This window comes from Mustela putorius, unplaced genomic scaffold, assembly GCF_011764305.1.
Source record: "Mustela putorius furo isolate JIRA1106 unplaced genomic scaffold, ASM1176430v1.1 tig00003858_pilon_pilon_pilon, whole genome shotgun sequence".
Taxonomy (NCBI): Eukaryota; Metazoa; Chordata; class Mammalia; order Carnivora; family Mustelidae; genus Mustela; species Mustela putorius.
Genome location: NW_025422010.1, coordinates 42,294,197 through 42,318,804, shown reverse-complemented (window position 1 = coordinate 42,318,804; position 24,608 = coordinate 42,294,197). Strand labels below are relative to the sequence as shown.

At 40.1% G+C, this 24,608-nt stretch overlaps 1 protein-coding gene across 2 annotated transcripts in view; it reads left to right on the top strand.

Annotated features, from left to right (window-relative positions):
- Window positions 1-24,608, top strand: part of DYM (dymeclin) — a 334,042-nt gene that overhangs the window by 20,313 nt on the left and 289,121 nt on the right. For both annotated transcript variants that reach the window (XM_045065612.1, XM_004752183.3), the window contains exon 2: window positions 6,662-6,853. In XM_045065612.1, the coding sequence (XP_044921547.1) occupies window positions 6,714-6,853 (140 nt within the window). In that variant the 5' untranslated portion in view covers window positions 6,662-6,713. The remainder of the gene's footprint in view (window positions 1-6,661; window positions 6,854-24,608) is intronic.

The window sequence follows — 24,608 nt, the reverse complement described above, 5'->3', positions numbered from 1 at the left end:
AGCAGGGAGCCTGCTTCCTCCCTCCCTCTGCCTGCCTCTCTGCCTACTTGTGATCTTTCTTTCTCTGTGTCAAATAAAGAAATAAAATCTTTAAAAAAATAACCTATATGGCTTGTTTTTAAAGATTTTATTTATTTATCTGACAGACGGACATCACAAGTAGGCAGAGAGGCAGGCAGAGAGAGAGGAGGAAGCAGGCTCCCCGCGGAGCAGAGAGCCTGATGAGGGGCTCACTGAGCCACCCAGGCGCCCCTACATGGCTTGTTTAAAAAAAATTAAAGTAGGTAGGATGTGTTTTATGGCCCAGCATGTGGTCTGTTTTGGTGAATATTCAAGGTGAGCAGGAGGAGAATGTGTATTCCGCTGTCATTGGATGAAGTAGTCCGTAGATGTCAGATCCAGTTTTGATTGATAATAGTGTTGAGATCAGCTGGGTCCTTACTGACCATTTCTGAGAGGGGTACTCAGGTTTTCCTCTGCAGTATAGGGCATTCCTCTCTCTCTTGTAGTTCTGTTACTTTTTGCCTCACGCGTTTTGATGCCACGATGTTAGGCGGTGCATGTCTTCTTGGAACCGTTGATTCCTTATCAGCATAGAATGACATTTTTTTACTCCTGGTAAGTTTCCTTCCTCTGCGGTTGGTTGTGTCTAATATTAATATAACTTCATCTGCTTTCTTTTAATTAGTGTTAGCATGGTATATCTCTCTCCATCTCTTTTAATCTGTGTGTGTCTTTTATATTTAAAGTGGGTTTCTTGTGGACAGCATATAGTTGAATCTTTTTTCTTTTTTTTTTTTTGATCCACTTTGACAATCTCTTTTAATTGGTGAATTTAGACCCTGGATGTTCAAATGATACGCAATAAAGTTGTATTAATGTCTACCAACATTTGTTATTGTTTTCTGTTCATTGCCCTTATTTTTGTTCCTGTTTTTGTCTTCTACTCTTTCGGCCTTTTGTGGTTCTAATGCAGCACATAAATGAATCCTTTTTCTCTCCTTTCTTAGCGTGTCACTTACACTTTTTAAAACTTTTTGGAAGTTGACCTTGTGTTTGCAATATGCATTTACAACTAATTCAAGCCCCCCCCCCTTTAAAAATTTATTTATTTATTTATTTATTTATTTGACAGACAGAGATCACAACTAGGCAGAGAGGCAGGCAGAGAGAAGAGGAAGCAGGCTCCCTGCTGGGCAGAGAGCCCGATGTGGGGCTTGATCCCAGGACCCTGGGATCATGACCTGAGCTGAAGGCAGAGGCTTTAACCCACTGAGCCACCCAGGCACCCCCGCTTTTTTTTTTTTTTTTAAAGATTTTATTTATTTAAGAGAGAGCTAGAGAGACAGAGAGTGTATGAGCAGAGAGGAGGTGTGGACGCTTAACCCATTGAACCATCCAGATGCCCCCAAATCCACTTTCAAATAACACTCTATCACTTTGCGGGTAGTAGAAGTACCTTATAACTATAAAGTACATATTCCTGATTCCTCCCTTTTGTCCCTTTTATCATTCTTGGTGTTTATTCACTTATGTATAAACTATAATCATCAAACATAGGGTTGCTGTTATTTTGAGTATGTGGCCTTTTGGGATGGGCTTTTCTCACTCACAATGCCCTCGAGTTCTATTCAAGTTATTGGGCATATCAGATAGTTCCTTCTTTTTATTTCATCATATGGATGTACTTTTGTTTGCTTGTTCATTCATGTGTTGAAAGAACATTTGGGTATAGTTTTTTGTGTGAACCTATGTTTTCATTTCTCTGGGATCATATTCCAGGAATACAGCTGCTGGTATCAATAGTATGTATAGGTTTAATTTTTTAAAAAAAATTTTAAAAGATTTCATTTAGTTATTAGAGATGGTGAGTGAGAGACAGAGCACAAGCAGGGGAGAGAGGGAGAAGCAGGCTGCTTGCGGGCTTGATTCCAGGACCCTGGGATCATGACCTGAGCTGAAGGCAGACAACAAACTGAGCCACCCAGGCACCCCTGTGTTTATAAGAAACTGTTGAACCATTTTCCAGAGAGACTCTTCCATTTTCCATTCCCACTAGCAACATATGAGCTACTTTCAGTACATCCTTGGCAGTATTTGTTACTGTCAGTTTTTTTTTTTTAATAGATGTGTAGTAGTATGTCATCATGGTCTTAATTTGTGGTTCCCTGAATGGCTAATAATGATGGAATACCTTTTCATGTGTTTCTCATTTGCATGCTTTCTTTGGTGATGTGTTAAAATCTTTTGCATATTTTCTAATTGGATTGTTTTCTTATTGTTGACTTTAGAGTTCCTTATATGTTCTGGATACAAGTCCTTTGGGTGTGTGACTTATGAATATTTTCTCTAAGCCTGTGGCTTTTCTTTTCATCCTCTTAGTAGGGTCTTTCACCAACCAAAAGTTTTCAGTTTTGGTAAAGCTTACTTACCAACTTTTTCTTTTATGGGTACTGCTCTTGTGTAATGCCTAAGCACTTCCTGACCCCAGGTCACAAAGATTTCCTCCTATGTTGTCTTCTGAAAAGGGTTTTAGGGGTGCCTGGGTGGCTCAGTCAGTTAAGCATATGCCTTTGGCTCAGGTCATGGTCTCAGGGTCTTGGGATCAAGCCCCACGTTGGGCTCCCTGCTCGGCAGAAATCCTATTTCTCCCTCTTCCGTCCTCTTGCTTGTGTTCCCTCTCTCTCAAATAAATAAATAACATCTTAAAAAAATAAAAAGAAAGGCTTTTAGAGTCTTATGTTATATGCTTAGGTTTATGATTTTTTTGAGTTAGCTTTTAAGATACAGGGTTTTTTTGTTTGTTTGTTTTGTTTTTTTGACCTGTGGATGTCCAATTATTCCAGCACCATTTGTTCCAACAACAGCCCTTCCTCCATTGAATTGCTTTTGCGTTGTTGACAAAAATCAGCTGATTATACTGTAGTGGGTCTGTTTCTGGATTTTCTCTTTTGTTTTACTGATCTCTGTGTTTATCACTACCATAGGTTTTAATTTAATTCCTCTTTTCTGGCCAAGCTATGACTGTTGCTTATCAGTAAACACATAAATGGTGGAAATTTGAAATTTTGATTTTGGATGGTAACTCAAATACTAACATTGAACTATATATATCAGACAAATAGATTTTTTAAGTTTGCTGGTTTGCCTCAGTAAAGAATAATTTACATTTTTGTCACGATGAATTTAGTTATGATGGTAACTTTGTGTTTTCCATATATGTTAAAAATTTAAATTTGAGTTGGTGAAGGAGCTTAAAAACATTTAATTTTTAAAATTGAAGTAATATATAGATTTAGTTTTAAAAAAATCAGATAATGTGATTGACATAAAATGAAAAGACTGCATGACCACCTCTCCAGAATCTTTTTCCCCAGAATGGGCCACACTTAGATCTCTTAGCTGTTGTTTCTCATTATTTGCCTCCTTATTCATAGTTATATTATAATTATATTACAATATAATTATAGTATAAGCATTTAACACGCTTTTACTGTTATTTGCTGATTTAGGAATTTTAGATGTTTCTGTTGACTTCCTGCCTATTAGGGAAGATGAGGATTTCACACTCATTTTTTTTCTTTTTTTTTTTAGTTGTTATTATTTTTTTAAAGATTTTTATTTATTTGTTTGACAGAGAGATCACAAGCAGGCAGAGAGGCAAGCTTGGGTGGGGGCTGTGCGGGAAACAGGCTCCCTGCCGAGCAGAGAGCCTGATGCGGGGCTCCATCCTAGGACCCTGAGATCATGACCTGAGCTGAAGGCAGAGGCTTAACCCACAGAGCCACCCAGACACCCCAGGATTTCACACACTTAAATCCACTCCTACTTCATTTTTTTAGCATCTTCCCAGTACAGTTACCTCACAATTTTTGGTTAAGTCTTTATTTACTGTTTCTATTATGATGATTACATAAATATTGATAGCTGTTGAATTGAGTCATATACTATGATAACATGACCTTTTTTGAACGATTTTTGTTTTTTCCAAAGTACATAGTTATCAAAAAATCATTTATTTTCTAGGTAGCTATTATTCAGAGAATGGTATCAGTTCAGAGAATCCTGTCAGATTCTCCTATGATATTGTAAACCTCCACAGGATAAGGTCAGACACATCAGGTGACCTCTTGTCCTCTGATTTGCTTACCATGGAGGTCATGGGGTTATCTGGACTCCTGTCCCAGCCTGTAGTACATGTGTTCTCTATCTTGTGTTGTGTCCTTTGCTTCTTGAATTTGTTGTCTTCATTTTTCTTGTTTTATTCCTTTGCATTGAAAGGATACATCTTCCAGTGACTTCAGAAAATGGGTCCATGGGAGGTTTTTTTAGTTGTGGCAAGTCTAATATATGCTTTTATTCTACTTTCATACTTAACTGGTAGCTTGGCTAGCTACAGAAATCTAGCTTAAGTTATTTTTATTAATATTTTAAAAGCATTGCTTCCCTGTTATCTAGCTTCCAGTATTGTTACTGAGAGATTAAGAAACCATCCTTTAAAATATATATGTATATGAATGATAGGAAAAGAGGGGGTAATAGGCCAAAACCCATATATATAATGTCCATTTTTGTTTCTTTTATTACTACTTTTTTCCCCCCAAATACTCTCTACACCCAAAATGGGGCTCAAACTCAAAACCCTGAGATCAAGAGTCACGTGCTTTCTGACTGAGCCAGCCAGGTGTCCCCATACTGCCAGTTTTCAGCAGACCTATATATTTGCTACATGTGCTTCATCCCTTTCCTTCTATTCCTTTCCCCTTTCCTGTTTGAGAAGGTATTTATTGATACTGCTAGAGCCCCTCTGATCCTTTCCTGATAACATTATATAAAAAGCATTCTTCTGAATTTGTGTATTTTTCCTATGTATGTTTTAATACTTGTAGTAGCTATGAATATATCCATAATAATATTGTTCGCATGTTGTTAAAATCCTACAAATGAAATCATACCATGTCTGTTATTCTGTATCACTTTTTAAAATATATACTTTTGAGATATGTCCATGTTGGTAATTGTAGCTCTTATTAATTCACTTTCATTAGTGTAATGTACCCCATTGTAAGATTATATTTAAAAATTTAATTTTAAATTGCTTACGATATATAAAACAGCTCTGGAATAAGTTATAATAAGCAAGATATTTATATATTGTACAATATTTTTATAGCATTTTCTCATTAGGCTTAATAATTCTTATTTAAGAAGTTAAACCAAAATCAAGACTTTATGGTTGGCTGGCTTGATATGGAGGATTAGTTGGAGCCAGCTGGTTTTGGGGTCTTTGTCCCCTGAGCAGGGAAGAGGAAAGTAGTAGTGGTCTTGATTTCAGGGGCAGGTGACAAGAAGCCAGATCAGTATTTCTCCCTCATATTCAGAAGATCAGCTGTCCATGTGCATTGGGGAAGCCTCGTGTCTTTAGATAATTGAGCCTAAGCCAGTCCCAGAGTTCCAGAGAGAACGTGGAAGGCATGCTTCCAAATTCTGATGTTGGTTTCAATGTCTCTGTGGAGTAAGGAGGGACAGACATAAGAAAGTAAGTCACTACTAATATAAGTTCTCATCTGACCCGAGCTTCCTTTGGATATCATTTGCTTTCATTGCAATGGTAATTTTAACATAGTGTAATTTATTATTCATTTCACCACCATGTTATCGTCAGTGAGAGACTTTTCTTGAACAAATTGAGATAGAACATGATTTGGAACTAGGTTAAGTGTGATTTGATGAAGATAGTGATTGGTATTTTAACTATTAGTTTTCTCATTAGTGACCAACTACAACAAATATTGAAGATGCTGATCATTTATTCATCTACTCTTCCCTTCAACATACTACTTAGGGAATGCCTGTTACATGCTATCTAGACATTGTGGGTAGAAAGGTAAGAGCCTGGGTGGCTCAGTGGGTTACGCGTCCAGCTCTTGATTTGGGCTCAGGTCATGGTCTCAGGGTCCTTAGATTGATGTTGGGCTCTCTGCTGGGCGTGGAGCCTGCTTCGCATTGTCTCTCTCCCCTTCCCTCTGTCCCTCCTACCCTCTCGAAAACAAAAACAAAAATTAAAAAAAAACCCCAAACAACAAAAAACCACCAAAACCAATGGTTTAGGAGAAGAGGCATGCCAACAAATGCTGATGTGCGTGACCACAGAACAAGAAGGACACTAAGTGACTGCTTTGGAACAGGGAGCCCATTCTTATTCAGCATGGGACTCAGTTCAAGCCTCATTTTCCCCTGATTGTAGGTAGCACGTGGTCATCACTTCAACTACTTGTCCCCTTCTGAGGACATTCAAGACATCCAGTCTTTATCTATCACCATCCTTCATTGTAAAGGAGCCTCATTTTCAGACAATTTGTACTAAGTTGTCATTGTTAGGGATTTGCTTTGAGATACATTCTTAGGCAGAGGTGTGCCCATTCAAAGATCTACAAGCATAGACTTAGATTTTTGCGTATGTGTTGGCTAAGACAGGTTTTATCCCTATTCCCTCCTTTGTAACTCTGTATCTGGTGTCTAATATATTTAAAAACAGAAGTGTGATTTCTTCAAGTAAGTTTACTGTTGTTTTTTTTCTTTCTTTCTTACCTTTGTGTCAAAGATAGGAAAAATATGGTTAATTGTGAACAAGTTTGAAATTTCTTTTCATTCTTTATAGGTTGTCTTGTGGAAATGAAGGCTTAAGGGCAAGTTATCTACCAGATTAGAAGATGGGATCGAACAGCAGCAGAATCGGTGATCTTCCTAAAAATGAGTACTTAAAAAAGTTATCGGGCACAGAATCTGTCTCTGAGAACGACCCGTTCTGGAATCAGCTTCTCTCGTTTTCTTTCCCTGCACCAACCAGCAGGTAAAAGGTTACTTGGAGATTGAAAATCCATGTAGAAGGCCACATGAACTTGTGTGGTATGCTTATTAAAAAAAGAAAGTTTTTAATGTTCTATCTGTCCATCAGTCTATCCTGTCGTACATGTGCCGGTAGAAAATAAAGAGATGCAAGTAGAAAACACATTTTCTCTTTTCTTCCACCCAGCCATCTCCCTTCCCCAGAGATGATTCCTCATAGCAGTTGCTTTTGAATCTCTAGAATAGTACAAGGTTACTTAAGCATTTATCGCATGTAGTTTTAGAAAATTGTTTGAACACAAGTGCTAGCATCCTACACATACCGTGTTTTTTTATTTTTTCTGCTGCTATCCCTTGCGTTTCCCCCCACAGTTAAGTAAAATGTATTTTTTTTTTTTAACGATTTTATGTATTTATCTGAAAGAGAGGGGGAGAGAGAGCGGGCCAGCTCACAAGCAGAGGGAGTGGCAGAGAGAGGGGAGAGGGAGGGAGAAGCAGACTCCATGCTGAGCAGAGAGCCTGATGCGGGGCTCGATCCCAGCACCCTGAGATCATGACCTGAGTTGAAGGCAGAGGCTTTAACCCACTGAGCCACCCAGGTGCCCCTCTAAAGTATTTTAAAGTAAAATAAGGACATTTTCTTCTGTGACCTAATACCATTATTAGACCTAACAAAATTAATAAAAAGTCCTACTACCCAGTTCATATTGACATTTCCCCCGTTGTTTTATAAAGGTTGCTAACATTAGGAACCAGATAAGGTGGGTACGGTGCAGTTGGTATATTTCCCAAACGTCTGTAGAATAGAGGTATTCACTCTCCAGTCCCTGCCACAGGTTTTTTCCTGTGCTATTAAGAACAAATTGGGTCTGTTTTTCTGTAGAATGTTTTACCTTTTTGATTTACTTGATTGCTTCTCATACCATAATTAAAAAAAAAATTTTTTTTTTTTGTTTTCTGTAAACTGGAAGACAGATTTAAAGGCTTGATAAAATTTAAACAGTTTTGGTAAGAGTATTATATGAGTGATTTTATATACTTTGTACTGTATTACATCAGGACACAGAAAATGTGTGGTTTTAGTTATGCTAAATTTGCTCAGAGATTTGAGAATGTTGATGGTTTTGGTCTGAATCACCTGTTTCATAAGAAATAACAGAATGTGGGGCGCCTGGGTGGCTCAGTGGGTTAAAGCCTCTGCCTTCGGCTCGAGTTGTGATCCCAGAGTCCTGGGATTGAGCCCTGCATCGGGCTCTCTGCTCATCGGGGAGCCTGCTTCCCCCTTTCTCTCTGTCTGCCTCTCTGCCTACTTGTGATTTCTGTCTGTCAAATAAATAAATAAAATCTTTAAAAAAAAATAACAAAATGGTGATATTTCTAATTTGGTCATTTCTTGTACATTTATTAAGTGGAACTTTTCTGTAAAGAAGAGCTTTCCTTCATCATTTAGGTTATATAAAATACAGTTTTTACTATATTATTAAATAAGGGTAAACACTTAATTCTGTTCCTTTACCAGTTTAATGAAAATAGTATAATGGTGACAAGTACTTTCCCTCTCCCTTAATCTCAGGCTTGGAAGGTCTGTCTCTTTCTCTTTTTGATGGTGAATTAAAAGAAAAGAAAAATCTATGTATGTATGTGTATTGTAGTTCTTATGGTTTCAATTTGCCTCTCTTTAGTGATCAAGGTTATGTTTGTTTTTATGTGTTTAAGGATTAAGGATTATTGGCATTTCCTTTTTGTGAACTATTTATATATTTTGGCAATAAAGTTTAATTTCTAACTCTTGGATACAGCTAGATTGGGCCTCAGGAGTTTCCCGTAGTTTGCAGTTCATGGGATAGCACGGATTAGTTGCACATTATATGAAGCAACTACTTACTACTGCTTCTGAGATCCTTGGAAAATTAAAGATGCTGTGGAGGGGCAGGTGAGGTCAAACTGAAGCCAGCTGTAGCGTCAGCAAACTTTGAGGGGTTGTCACTGAGTACTGCTGCTCCTATTGAAATAATGCTAAGAGAAAAAAGGGCAGAGAGAGACCGCCTCATTTGTTGTCAAAAAAAATTCTCTTCTCACGTATGTAAACTGCAGTGCGGTGTCTTCTGAAAGACAATACAGAAGACTTAACTAAATGAAGAGTGATACCACATTTAAAGATTTCGAAGACTGTCATTAAAATGTCAGTTCTTCCGCGGTTGACCTGTAGAGAAGGCAGTTCCAGTTAAAATCCCAACAGCTTTTATTGGGGCTTTGGGGGAGTGAGGTGGAGAGATCTTGGTAAGCTGATTCTAAAACTTAAATGGCAAAGGAAAGAAAATAATAGCCAAGTACTTTTGTTTGTTTGTTTTTAAAGATTTTATTTATTCATTTGACAGAGATCACAAGTAGGCAGAGAGGCAGGCAGAGAGAGAGAGGGAAGCAGGCTCCCTGCTGAGTAGAGAGCCGGATGTGAACCTCCATCCCAGGACCTCAGGATCATGACTTAAGCCAAAGAAAGGCAGAGGCTCAACTCACTGAGCCACCCAGGCACCCCCCCCCCCCGCCAGCCAAGTACTTTTGGAGAAGAAGAGTGTGTTGTGTGTCCGTGTACTTATGCCGAACTGACACTTTGGAGTACTAGGGGCAGGATGGATTGCTTAAGAAACAGTGATGTGAATAAGGTGTTAGCCATTTTTGTCTATTTCTTAAACCTCTGCCTCACAGTTTGAATTACCATGGCTCTCTAGTTTGCTTTGTTAATTCCTGCTCTTTCTCGAAAATCTGCTGCTGCTCTCATATATATGTTCTTTTGGACGTTGTTCCTTTTTCTTAATTCACCCTAGTTTATGCAGAAATGTACTGTAGGAATCTCAGAAAGTGTGAAAAGCAGAAAGTGAACACATTGCATGTGGCAGGTGTGGGGGGAAGAGTCCCAGGGGCTTCACTTGTGGTGGTGACCCTCTGTCGCTTGGTTTGAGACTCCTGCCCCCTCAGTGCTGGTGTTGGACGTGTGACCTGTAGGACCTTGACTCTGAGCTGGCAGGTGCCACCTCTTTGACAGAGGCAGGGATGGAAATACCAAGTTTGTGAATGACTCAGGATGGAGGTCAATCTCTGAACCTAGACATTTTTGAGATTGCTCACTTCTGGAAACTCCTTGGACCCCTATGTGTGGTTTTCAAGTGCAGCCCATTTTTGCAGCCAAAAACTGGTGTCTGCCAGTATTTTGGAAACTATAAGGCCTTTAGGACTAATCTAATCCTTCCTTACTATAAATTATTGTTGGCACTAGAGTAATCAGATTTTGTTAGCGTTTCCAGGCATGGTTGCAAAATCCTGTTTAGGCTCTTCAGTAGTTTTTTAACTTTTCATCTTATTAAAATTACTTGTGGGGGCTTCTGGGTGGCTCAGTGGGTTAAAGCTTCTGCCTTCAGCTCAGGTCATGGTCCCAGGGTCCTGGAATTGAGCCCCGCATAGGGCTCTCAGCTCAGCAGGGAGTCTGCTTCTTCCTCTCTCTGCCTGCTTCTCTACCTCCTTGTGATCTCTGTCTGTCAAATAAATAAATAAAATCTTTAAAAAAATTACTTGTGAAGCAAAAGTCTGAAATGAAATCAGGGTTAATTTAAGAGTTAAGTTTAATATGCTGTTTATTTTTCTTATAAAATATTTTTAAATTACTTGCATGGTTGATTTTGTACATTTATAGATTACTAAATAATAGCAGCAAAAAACAAGAAACAGAACTATGCTTATTATTTTTTTGGTTCATGGGCATACAGATATCCCTACGTCAATGTATGGTGTGTGCTGATTGCATTTGTAATATGTGTCATGCTTGTCCCTGAGAACAACTGGGCCAGATGACCTTTCACTTTTTATAAGCTATTATTTATTCACTTGCTTCTCAGGATATAGTGAAGAACTAGGTCAAGTCTCTTGCCCTCCAAGGACTTACAGTCTACCTGTAAACCAATAGATGAGTGCAGTGAACTATGGTAAAAGCTGTTATAGAAGTAGTACAGGGAAGCATGAGCACAGCAGTAGCAGGAGCTCAGTGTCTGAGTTAGAATCGGACAGGGTGAGTCACAGATTTTCAGGAGGAAGTGGCATAGGTTTGTTTCACTTCTGGCTCAAATCCCAGAAGGTACCAAAGGATGTTTAATGAAAGCCTCCTTCCCACCCCTGTGTCTCTCAGCCAGCACTCCTTTCAGGAGGCAGCCAAAGCAGGAGTGATGCTCGGAGTCCTGAGCCGGAGGGAAGGGGGTGGGAGTAGGGGAAGACTGGCGCAGTAGGGGAGCCGCAGAGTCTCCCAGTGGTGAGGAAGAACGTGGCAGGTGTGCAAAACTGAAGAAGTGAGGGGTGGGGGTTTGGCCGATTTGAGGGGCCTTGTAGAAAATAGTAAGCAGTTTCAATTTTGTCCTAGTATCAGTGGGAACCACTGAAAGATTTTCAGTAGAAAGGCTAAGATCAGGCTTTCATTTTATTAGATACCCTGACTGCATCATCTGTGGTCATTACTCTCTCCTTCAGCAGAAATTACAGTTGACCCTTGAACAACACAGACTTGAACTCTGCAGGTGCACTTAAGTGTGGATCTTTTACCAATAAATGCGGTACGGTACTGTACTGCAATTAGAGTACTGTAAATGTATTTTCCTTATGATTTTCTTAATGGCATAATCTTTTCTCTAGCTAAATTTACTATAAGAATACAGTATATATACACATACATAATATGTGGTAATCTACTGAATGTTACTGGTAAGGCTTCTGGTAAACATTAGGCTATTAGAGGTTAAGTTCTGGGTCAGAAGTTAAATGCGGATTTTCTACTTTGCGAGAGTTGGTGCTCCCAACCCCTGCACTGTTCAGGGTCCACGGTATTACTTCTTCAGTGTTTGTTTTTTTAAATAATTCAGTTACAGGCTCAGTTATCATGTTCCAAACAAACAGTGTTCGAAGGTACATGGATAGCCGTGTAGGGTAGTCACGATTACCGGGTCCTGGAAAGTGTTCTGGAGGTGTTGGAATGTGAACAGAGCCCCAGCTGAGGTGAATGATTTAGAAAAGGAGAGAAAAGGAAAGAGAGAATTCAAATGCCTCTGAAAAGAGCATGGACAGAGACAGTGAGGCAGGACACAGTTCTGTGTGTGGGTGTGGACCAGTGGGACACTAGCCTGCCTGAGGAAAATGTTGATCACAAGGGCCTGTCTTGAGGTTAGAGACTCCTCTGGCATTGGCAGATGGTGTGAAGAAATGGAAGAACTATGGTGTCTGTAGATGGAATTTTAAAAATTATAATTTATTTTTATCTGAAAAGATAATACATTCTTTATTTTTAATTTTTAAAAAAGATTTTATTTATTTGTGTGTGAGAGAGTGAGCGAGAGAGAGAACAAGCATGGGGAGAAGGAGAAGCAGGCTCCCCACTGAGTAGGGAGCTCAGTGTGGACTCGATCCCCGGACCCTGGGATCATGATCTGAGCCAAAGGCAGACGCCTAACTGAGCCACCCAGGTGCCCCACATTCTTTATTTTTTAGAGATTTATTTGAGAGAGAGAGAGCAAGAGAGTGCTTGTGAGTGCAGGGGTGAGGCAGAGAGAGGGGGAGAGAATCTCAAGCAAACTCTCCACTGCGCAGGGAACGCCACACGGGGCTCGATCTCACAACCCCAAGATAACAACCTGAGCCGAAATCAAGAGTCGGATGCTTAACCAACTGAGCCATCCAAGCACCTGATAACACATTCTTGTCCAAAATTCAAAAGACTTAGAGGGTAAAAAGTGGGAAGTCTCTCTTCCTCTGTCCTCCAGGATGTCTCGTTCTCTTCCCCAGAGGCAACCAATGTTACCAGTCATCCTAAGTGTACAGCCAGTACCTTCTCTCTTCTGCACTCGGTGGGAGGGGTGAGCAAGCTCTCTGGGGGCCTTTCTAGTAATGGTACTGACCCATGTGTGAGGGTTTCATCCTAATGACTTAATCACCCCAAAGACCCACCTACTAATACCATCACTTTTGGGGTTAGTATTTCAACATATATATTATGGTGGGGGACACAAACATTCATGCATGTGCATGTAAATGTGCATTTACAAACACATGCACATACATCCCCCTTGTTTTAGATGATAATATGTATTACGTATGCTTTTGCACTTTGTGCTTTTTCCTTTGATTGTATTTTGGAGAACCTTCTGTGTATTAGCTTCCTCATTGTTTTTGATGAAGACGTAACGTATCATTCCTGAATATACCAAAATTACTACAGTCATATAGTTTAACCATTTGGATTGCTTCCAGCATTTTATTACTACCTTGCAAACAAATGCCACAGTGAATAACTGCGTACACGTGATTCTTGTGAGGGCACCTGGGGGGCTTAGTCGATTAAGCGTCCAACTCTTTTTTTAAAAAAATAAGTTTGTTGCTTTTTTAAATTTAAATTTATTTATTTATTTGACAGATCACAAGTAGGCAGAGTGGCAGGCGGGGCGGGGGGGTGGGGAAGCAGGCTCCCTGCTGAGCAGTGGGCCCGATGCAGGGCTCAATCCCAAGACCCTGAGATCATGACCTGAGTCGAAGGCAGAGGTTTAAGCCACTGAGCCACCCAGGTGCCCCAAGCATCCAACTCTTGATCTCAGCTCAGGTTTTGATCTCGGGGTTTGTGAGTTCAAGCCCCCAGCTGGGCTCCATGCTGGGTGTGGAGACTACTTAAAAAAAGAAAAAAGTGATTCTTGTGCTGTGAGTAAAGTATGACCAAATGACTTCCATTAATTCTTCTAGTTTGTGTTGGCAAGGTATGAGAAACAAGTGTAATAGGTTGGGAACGGATTTTACGGATCACTGAAGGCACTTCCCAACATGATTCATGGTATTGCAGGGTGAAGTGATGGGGCTGCCCAGGTCTGGTGACCGGGAGAAGGGTGCTTATTTTTTTGGCCACACCTATTAGAAAGCTGAGGATTAGAACTGTAGGTTCTTGTTTAGTGGATTTAGCGGAAGTATTGTTCTAGGGACATTTCTTTTTGGGTGGGCTGGATGTTAGATTGGAAGGAGCAGGAAAGGAGAAAGTAGAGCAGGCAGCTGTCCTCATGGAATTGAGTGGCCAACAGAAGAGTAGATAGCACAGTGTGTTTGAAATGTTCTTTTGTTTTAAATAGATACTTGATTTGAACCTAAATGCATAATGAGCTTACATTACTAGATCTGAGAGCAACACTCCGGAATATAGTGATAGCTTGTGTATTTAATTTTTATTGAAATGTAGTTGACATACAACATTATACTAGTTTTAGATATATAACATAGTGATTCAGTATTCTATGCATTGTGCAGTGCTCGCCTCAACGTGTTGTCACCATCTGTCACCAAATGTCATTATAATATTCTCGATCATGTTTTCTGCTATACTTTTTATCCCATGATTTATTTATTTTATAACCGAAAGTTTAAACCTCTTAATCTCCTTCACGTATTTCATCTATCCCTCCACCTCCCTCCCCTCTGGCAACCACCAGTGCTCTGTATTTATGATTGTGTTTCTGCTTTTGGTCTGTGTGTTGGTTTTGTTTTTAGAAGCCCACATGCGTGTATACTAATTGAGAATGAGAATAATTTTCCTAAAAGATGTATTGATATTTTTTTTTGGTGATCTGTAAAGAATGGAGACAGTGAAGCGTGTTGGGGAAGCATGGATTTTGGAGCAGCCCAACTTCGTCTTACATCTCAGCTCCGCTACTCACCAGCTTTGTGAATCTAGGCAAGCTGCTTCATTTCACTGGGCCTTTTGATGCTTCTGTAAAATGGAAATAATGCCTACCATCTAGATTAAACACCATAATGCATGTACAGTGTCTGAGTTTCCACTTCTTCAAGGAGTTAGTCTTGTCTTCAGAGTTAGCCTAAAATATCTGAGTGATGAAAAAAAGAAATCTAACCAATTTTTCTGATAACTATTTTATCCTAAAGATCAGAAATCCTCTGACTCTTTTGAATCAGTTGTTCAGTTGTAGAAATCAGGCCAGACACAGAGCGTAGTGATATTTGTCTCTGTGCTTACATAATGCCCTGTTTATAAAGAATACCTGTAGAAACCTCGACTGCATTGTGAAAATGGTATTATACGTCCTGAGCACTAGATGGCGCTCAAACAAGGCAAGAAGGCGATTTTTGGCACTGTCAACATGGTCACTTAAGCTCATGTTTTTGAGTACTAAAGTAATGTGTGTTTGCTTTTGGTACCTTTGCATACAGCAAAGCACAGAGGCAAAAAGGTAAAAATAATAGTGATAAGAAGTAACCATTAATGGGGTGCTTAGGTGGCTCAGTTGGTTAAATATCTGACTCTTGATGTCAGCTTAGGTCTTGATTTCAAGGTCCTGAGTTCAAGCCCCGTGTTGAGCTCACGCTGGGCCTGGAGCCTACTTAAAAAAAGAAAAAGAAAAGAAATAGGAAGTAACCATTATTAACATTTTGGTGTATTTGCCATCAGTTCTCTCATATAAAATGTTTGCATCTGGGGGCGCCTGAGTGGCTCAGTTGATTAAGTGTCTGCCTTCTACTCCAGTGGTGATCCTGGAGTCCTGGGGATGGAGTCCCAGGGTCCGGCTCCTTGCTCAGTGGGGAGTCTGCTTCTCCTCCCTCTGTTCCTCCCCCTGCTTGTGCTCTTGCTCCCACTTTCTTGCCTACTAACTCTCAAATAAATAACATCTTAAAAAAAAAAAGCCTCATATTCTATGTTCTTTAACTTACATTTTCCTCATGTCATTTTTTCCCTGCAATATAGATTTTAAATGGGTGTACAATATTCTGTCTTACAGAGGACAGTAATTTATTTAACTAATGTTGGACTTTTTGGTCGTTTCTTTTTTTGTGATTAAATGTAAAACTCTGATGAACTTAATAGTAGCCAAGTCTTTATGCATATCTCTAACTGTGTAAGGGGAGTGAGTTTCTAGTAGTTGCTTTGCTGGTAAAAATCGTCTTTTTTTTTTTTTTTAAATTACACAAATCTTTCATTGTAGGAAAGTTAGAAAATAAAAGGGAAAATGTTCATGTGTTCTCATCACATAGAGAATGTCACTGTTGATATTTAGAATATATTCTCCTGTACTTTTTACAACGCACATACTTACAGATAGTCATATTTATTTATATCTGCCTTTTTTCTCCTACAAATATGGGATCAAACTCTTATTATTATGCAACTTAAAAATAATGTATTTTCGGGGCGCCTGGGTGGCTCAGTGGGTTAAGCCTCTGCCTTCGGCTCAGGTCGTGATCTCAGGGTCCTGGGATCGAGCCCCGGGCTCTCTGCTCAGCAGGGAGCCTGCTTCCTCCTCTCTGCCTGCCTCTCTGCCTGCTTGTGATCTCTCTCTCTCTGTCAAATAAATAAATAAAATCTTAAAAAAAATAACGTATTCTGTATGACATATTTCTTATCCAGTAAATGGAAATTTAAAAAATGTATTTACCAAAAAAATAGTTATTGAAAGCCCCCTATTTCCCAGGCTCTATTTTTAGGAGCTGGAAATCTTTCAGTGAACTTGAGGAATGAAGCTGCCCTCTTGCAGCTTGCATTTTAGTGGAGGAGATGGGCTATAAGAAAGGAAATAAATCTGTAAAATCATTTCTGAAAGTGCCAAGTGCAGTGAAGAAAAATAAGGCAGAGCAAGGTCGTGCGGGGTGACAGAATGGGAGCAGATAGAAGCGGTGGTTATCTTAGGTATCTTTAGGTAGAGAGTCTGCAGGGAAGCAGCAGAGACATGAGCAGAATCAGGGACTGAGCCATGCAAATTCTGGGGAAAGAGTATTCCAGGTAGAGGAATAGCAAGTATGAATATGGACCCGCAGCAGGAGTAAGTCCTGCTTGTTAAAAAAGTGGTAAAAGGCAAACTGTGAGCAAGGAAACTTTTTGGCCGTGTTAGAGATTTCTTTTTGTTGCATTATAGTCCAGAGATGAGCACGTTTTCATGTTGATATTTGAGAATTGAGTTGCGTCTGTTATAATTTACTTACTTTCCTATAATATATGGAAAGATTTTACTCACATAGTTTGTTTTATTATGGGAAAGTTTACATAACGTGAAATTTACTGTTGTAGCCGTTTTTAAATATGTGATTCAGTGGCATTAAGTACATTCCCAGTTATGGTCATCATCGGTGTCCATTTCCAGAACTTTTTTATCATTTCAGACAGAAACTCTGTACCCATTAAATAATAAATCCTGACTCCTCCTTTCCCCAGCCCCTGGGGCCCTCTGTAGTCTACTTCCTGTCTCTAGGAAGTTGTCTATTCTAGGCACCTCATATGAATGGAACCATGTAGTATCTGTCATGTTGTGTCTGGCTTCTTTCACGTAGTATAATTCTAAGGTTCATCCATGCAGTAGCACGTGTCTGTCCCCCCCTCCCCCCCTTTTTAAAAAGATTTTATGTTTTAGAGAGAGTGAGCGAGAGAGAGCACACAAGTGGTGGGGGAGGAGTGGTGTAGAGGGAGATCAGAATCCCCTCTGAGCAGGGAGCCAGATGCCTGGCTAGATCCCAGGACGCTGGAATCATGACCTGAGCCAAAGGCAAATACTTCACCCACTGAGCCACCCAGGCGCCCCTCAATTTCCTTTTAAAGCTGAATGGTATCCATAGTATGTGCATACCACATCACGTCATATTTTTAAACCTTCAGTTTGTTTTACTTACACAATTCTTTAAACTCTATTTTTTAACAAAAAAAATTTTAAACGAGTTATTTTAGAGGGAAGGTGCATATGGGGGAGGGCAGAGAGAGACAGAGAATGTCTCAAGCAGACTCCTCATTGAGCGTGGAGCCCAAGATGGGGCTCGATCTCACGACCCTGAGATCACGACTTAGCCGAAATCAAGAGTCAGGTGCTTAATCGACTGTGCCTTTCAGGTGCTCTGGTTCTCCATTTCTGTGCAGTTGTTAGGTTCCTAGTCTGATTTTTTTTTTCGGGGATCCTTCTTACATTATTAAAAAATGCGTATATTTAGCCAAAAGACTTTCTAATGCAAACACGATGGTTAATTCAGCGATTCTTAACTGAGCACTCACTGTGTGGCCCAGTGCCTGCTCTTTGCCCTCAGTGCCTGTCCCTGTGTACATCTCCCATCAGGTGTGTGATGTGGGGACTGCAGGCGAGGCCACAGAGACGTGGGGGTTGTCCAGGATCACACAGTTCATAGCTGGTGCCGACGAGATTTAAACCCAGATTCTATAGCTGTGGACATGGAATCTGTTGACCATCCTGCTACACAGTCTCCACTTGCAAGCATCATACAGACTGAGCTTCAAATAACGGTTAAAGACCTGCCGTATCTAATTACAGTCTTTGAATAGAGAATCACCTGATTATCTGTTCACATTTTCAAGCAATTTCAAAGCCCAGTATGTCCCAAGCGCTGGTACTTTAATGTTCGAGTGCCTTTATTACAACGTAAAGGTAATGATTACATTATTTACGCTTAAGTCACGCAAGTGGCTGGATAGTCTGTCTGGTGTTTTAATCTTGCCTTGCATGGAGTGGGGCTTCTCTCTGTTCCCAAGGAGCTGCCTGAATGATCCTTCCTCAGAGGTCCTTGATCTGTTTCCTCAGCTGAGAAACAGGAAAAGAGACTTTATTGAATTCAGTCACAAGTTTTTAACTGACAGAAACTATTCAGTCATTGTAAAACTATTTTTTTCTTTGAATTTTTGATGCCTGTCTCCACGGCTGTGTTTTTATTCTCTTTGGCGTACTTGCTGTGCGGTTTTATGAGCACCTCTCAAGGTGAAGCTGTCTGCTGTGCTGTTGAGGTGGGCCTGGGGGGGCCGCTGACCGCCGCCTCAACTCCATTTCTTCCATCAGACATTTGCACATCCTCACCGTTTGACTAAGGGAAGAAATAATTTGAGATTTCTTTTTTTGGCATCTTCTTTTCTCCAGTTGAGATCCCCAAAGAAGTTCAGTTTTTACGTCTTGAGTTAAAAACTTTTATTTCCTGTTCTTTCATTGATACCTTTCTGTGCAAGGTCCCTTTAGAAGATTCGTTGAGTTTGGCCCGGGTTGATGGCTCCTTCAAACTACCAGTTTAAATGGGGGCAATAGGGCGCCTGGGTGGCTCAGTTGGTTGGACGACTGCCTTCGGCTCAGGTCATGATCCTGGAGTTCCAGGATCGAGTCCCACATCAGGCTCCCAGCTCCATGGGAAGTCTGCTTCTCCCTTTGACCTTCTCCTCACTCATGTTCTCTTTCACTGTCTCTCTTTCAAATAAATAAATAAAATCTTTAAAAAAAAAAAAAAATAAATGGGGGCAATATAACTAACCTTGTTTAAAACATTAAAGTAAGGGGCAAGTGTGTTTTATTGCTGATGCTCCCTTTGCTTTTCTCGGTATGTTGGTTGGAATCTGGATTTTGAAGTAATTTTTTTTTCTGTTCCTTTCTTGAGAAAATAAAGCAATATTATCTTGCATGGTGGCTGCTGAAACTTTGACGTTTTAATAGTTATAGTTCCTTTCATTTTGCCCGTTGAATGACAACATTTAGGATTGTCTGTGAATCACATGAATATAAACACCTTTTTGGTTCTGCTTGGTGCATTAAAAACTGCTATAATAAATTTATATGAAGTTTTTATCCTTTGACTTTTTCCCATGAATAGGCCCTTTTAAAACATTAACATTCCCACAGTTTAACTACTGAATGGGCTGATTCTAGTTAGTTTTGTGAATGGTTTCTGTAATTTTCTCTTTGCTAAGGGGAAGAAAAGGCTTCAGAAATGCTTCCATACTTTGCTGAATGGTTACTTGTTTATTTACTCAGGTCGTGCTTTATTTATTTATTTATGAAAAGTTTTATTTATTTGTCAGAGAGAGAGAGAGAGAGCACAAGCAGGAGAGTAACCGGCAGAGGCAGAGGGAGAAGCAGGCTTCCCGCTGAGCAGGGAGCCCGATGGGGGACTCGATCCTAGGATGCTGGGATCATTGAAAGTAGATGCTTAACCAGCTGAGCCACCCAGGCGTCCCTCAGGTTGTGTTTTAAACTGACAAAACATTATATCTTCTCAGAGTATGTTTGTTGTGGGCCGAAAATAACATTATTAATGTCGATTTTGAAATCATGACAAAATTTTCAGTGCTTCTTTTTTTTTTTTTTTTTAAAGATTTTATTTATTTATTTGACAGAGAGAGATCACAAGTAGGCAGAGAGGCAGGCAAAGAGAGAAGGAAGCGGGCTCCCCGCCAAGCAGAGAGCCCGATGCGGGACTCGACCCCAGGACCCTGAGATCATGACCTGAGCCGAAGGCAGCGGCTTAACCCACTGAGCCACCCAGGCGCCCTCAGTGCTTCTTTTTTGAACCTTATAATTGTAGTTTGATCACTCAGCAGATGTGTGTTCCGAAAATCTACATGTAATTTTACCCCCAACAACTTTCTGTCCATCAGCTTTTCATTAAATAAGTTTTGAACTGTGAGTTTATCATCTGTTATTATTGAGATTCACATAAAAGGTGGGTGTGCTTGAAGTAAGTACAGTAAAACCAGTCTAAATTGCTGAAAGCTGTGACTTAGGAAATATAAAATTTAAAAATTTAGCTTCCTGACGAAACTATAGTTTATGATTCCGTAACAGTTAAAAAAAGTCCCTCTGTCATCCTGCCACTTTCCTTACTAGGCTTAAAATTTTCTGTTTCCTTTAGTTCTTTATCATTCCCAAAGGCTTTACATGATTTTAATCATAACATAGATATAATCTTTATAGTAGATGGTGCCTGTATGGCATAACTTCTTTTAGGTATGTATAGAAATTCCGGATAGCTAGTAGTAGTAATAGTTTAGTTTGATGTTATGTGGGTTTGCTTTAATAAAAAAGGAGCTAAGGGGTGCCTGGGTGGGTGGCTCAGTTAGTTAAGCATTTGACTCTTGGTTTTGGCTCAGGTCATGATCCTCATGGTTGTGAGCCCTGAGTTGGGCTCACTGGGGAGTCTGCTGCTCTCCTTCCTCTCTCCCTGCCCCTCCCCCCCGACTTGTGCACATTCTCTCTCTCTCAAATAAGTCTTCAAAAAATTTTAAAGAAAGGAGTTAAATACTATTCATATGGAAAGAGTATTGGACATTAGATGTGTTTATTCTCACATTGTGACCTTGGGCAAGTTGCTTGCTTGGCTTCTCTGTTCCTGCCATGTGTAAAATGAGAATGCTCCAGTTTCCTCAGGCACCTTCTCAGGGTTTTGGAAAGAAGACAGGTGCAGTAACCACTGTGAGAGCACTCTGAGTTGTTTACATGTCTGTAAAGATGGCAAATTAGAGCTAATCAGCAAATTTATTTCCATATCAACAATTAATATGCCAGAGTCCTTTAACACATTTATTTTCCTTCCTTTTTTTTTTCTCGAGTAGACTACACGCTGAGCGTGGAGCCCAACATGGACCTTGAACTGGAGACTCTTGAGATTAAAGAAAAGTCTTTTTTTTTTTTTTTCTTTTAAGTAAGGTTTATGTGGGGCTTGTATAGTGTGGGGCTTGAACTCACAACCCTCTGAGATGAGTAGGTTGCTCTGCTGACTGAACCAGCCAGGTGCCCCTTTAAACACATTTCTATTGTTAGAAGTTAAAAAACACTTTTCCTAAACCTTCTCCTCTCGTGTTGAAATACTGTCTTTAAAATAGAATGTGAGGGGCGCCTGGGTGGCTCAGTGGGTTCAAGCCTCTGCCTTCGGCTCAGGTCATGATCCCAGGGTCCTGGGATCGAGCCCCACATCGGGCTCTCTGCTCAGCGGGGAGCCTGCTTCCTCCTCTCTCTCTCTGCCTGCCTCTCTGCCTACTTGTGATCTCTGTCAAATAAATAAATAAAATCTTAAAAAAAAAAAATAGAATGTGAAAGTCAGTTTAAACTTCATTTTAGACAAGCAATTAAAATTCTCAATTAGTGGAGTTCAAATTAATGAAATCCTGCTAAATGTGACTAAATGCAATTAGTCACATTTTCAGTTTTTAAAAATACTTTTATCGGTAGTGTAAAAGCTTTTTTAAAAAAAATCTGCCGGGACGCCTGGGTGGCTCAGTTAAGCGGCTGCCTTCAGCTCAGGTCATGATCCCAGCGTCCTGGGATCGAGTCCCACATCGGGCTCCTTGCTCAGCAGGGAGCCTGCTTCTCCCTCTGCCTCAGCCTGACACTCTGTCTGCCTGTGCTCACTCTCTCCGACCAAAATAAATAAATAAATAAATAAATAAATAAATAAGTCTGCCTTTGGGGTACCGACTGGGTGGCTCAGTCAGTAAGGTGTCTGCCTTTGGCTCGGCTCATGATCCCAGGGTCCTGGGATGGAGCCCCGCGTCAGGCACCCTGCTCAAGCAGGGAACCTACTTCTCTCTCTCCTGCTCCCCCTGCTTGTGAGTTCTCTCTCTCTCTCTCTGTCAAATAAATAAATAAAATCTTTAAACAAATAAAATTTTAAAATTTGCTTTTATGTGGGAACCGACATACCTTGCGTATCTGAGAGTATGGTAAGACTCTTACTTGGGTTGCAGTGTTGTTTTACAACCAGTTGGTAAGACTGTTTTCTAAGATTATGTGTTATTCAACCTCTTCTTTCTTTCCTTAATCCCCGAGGGCCAGCCCCATGGCCTGGCAGCATCCCTTAGTACCTCTTGTGTTACTCAAAAATCCAAAGTGTGGACAGATGAAGAATGAGACGGATGGGTTGGTAGAAGAGAAATGGAAGAGTCCAGGCATGGGCAGGGAACCAACGGTGGATTGTGGGACGCGCTGAAGGGTCACAAACAATTCCTCCTGGTGGGTCGTATTGGCTCCATCATACGGGTCACGGGGAAGTTCAGTTAGCAGCCGAAGTGTGCTGCTCCTGCGCACAGCAGTGGCGACTGTTTGGGTTGGCAGCTGAGGCCTGGCTGACCTCTTACACCAGCTGACTAAAATATTGTAAATAACTCTTCCATAGTTTCACGGGTGACAATTAACAGGAATAGGTATTTAGTTTATTAGATGACTCTTTTTATATATTTATTTTGGTTGCCGAAACTAGAATTCTTGAACTACAGCTTCGTATGAAATTAGCTTTTTTTTCCCTACCAACAAATGTTCTTTCTTGTTTATTGGTCAGTTTTGGAAACTGCTTGCCACCTCACAGGGGTGCTGTGTTGGTGAATGGAGGGATGTGTGCTCTTAACACTGAGCTCCGTCCATTTTGTTCTTCCGTGTACGAAGGGATGTCGGGGTTTCGGCGAGGTAGTGGGGGGACAGCAGACTTAATCAGCTGGGACAAGGTGGTTTCTCTTCTCTCCTTTCACCTCGTGAATTGTGGCTGGAGACACTGGAGACATTTTCTGCATAAGTGGCTGATACAGTTGATCATCTATTTCTGTAATGAAAAAATAGACACAATTATTTTTTACTTAATATTTGCTATTTTTTTTTCTTTTTCCATCAAAACTGAACATTTCTGTATCCTCTCCACTGTACCATTTTTGAAGTTAAGGCCAGAGTTCTTTGTCGGAGGACCATGACATGGAGTTTAAGTTCAAAGCAGTTGCAAACTCTCTGTACAGTAGTTCTTGGTGGGCCCCCCTGTTATTTAATACAAAAATGGTCTGCCTGGTGTGATGAAGGAGTGCCAGTGGTGTTTGATAGACTCTGCTCTGACTTTACAGTGGTGTGATGATAATTTGCCAGTTAGACATCACATCCTTTATGAATTCCTTTGAATAGGCTGTTTTAGAGGGAAAAGAAATTCTGTGATTGTCATATAGGTGCTTATTCTTGCTTTCTGTCGGTATATGTTTTTCTGATTATTAAGATCACAGGATTTCGTGTCAAAAGATCTGAGCATATGATTTTGCAAATTTAGGAATATGTGTGGGATTATAAGCCATAGCTATGCACTTCTGTGGGGAGTGATAATTCATTAAATCATCCTGCAGTGTAATTTGCAGTACTCATTGGAACAGAAGTGTTCATTGACCTAGCAATTGCAGTTCTGGAGTTTATGTTGAGATAATTGGACAGGTTCAGAAATATATGCAGAAAGATACATGTGTGAAGACAATGTTTATGAAAGGAAATTGCTAACAACCTAATGTTCGTGAGTAAGGAGATTGATAAAAAATGAAAATGATGCATCTGCATACTGTTAATGTTACACAGTCATTAAAAATGATCATATGTAAAAAAGGGAAAAGATCCACAGCATTTTAGATGGTTAAAGCCAATTATAAAACCATTCATATACTGTAATTTATTCAAGCAAAATTGTGTAGAAGTCTGGATTTTAAAAATGTGTTTATTCATATAACACTTGTGTAGCTTTATTTTTATGATTTGCTTTTTAAAATTTGTTATTTTAATATAATTACAGATTCACAGGAGGTTGCCAGAAATGTACAAAGAGGTCCCTGGCATACTGCACTCATCTCCCGCAGTGGTAACAACTCCCATAACTATAGTTCAGTATCAAAGCCAGGAAACTGACGTTGGTACTATCCATGAAGGTTATTGGAACTTCAGCAGTTAGTTATACATGGCACACATTTGTTGTGTGTTTATATAGCTCTGTACAATTTTATCACATGTATAGTCTTGTATAACCACTACCGCAATCAAGATGCTTACCTGTTTCATCCCAACAAAGCTCCCTTGTGCATTTCCTTTATAGCTGCACGAACCCCCACCCCCTCATCTCTAATTCTTGGCAGCCGCTGATCAGTTTTCAATCTCTGTCATTTTGTTATTTCAAGAAAGTTATGTAGATTCTGAGATTTTGAG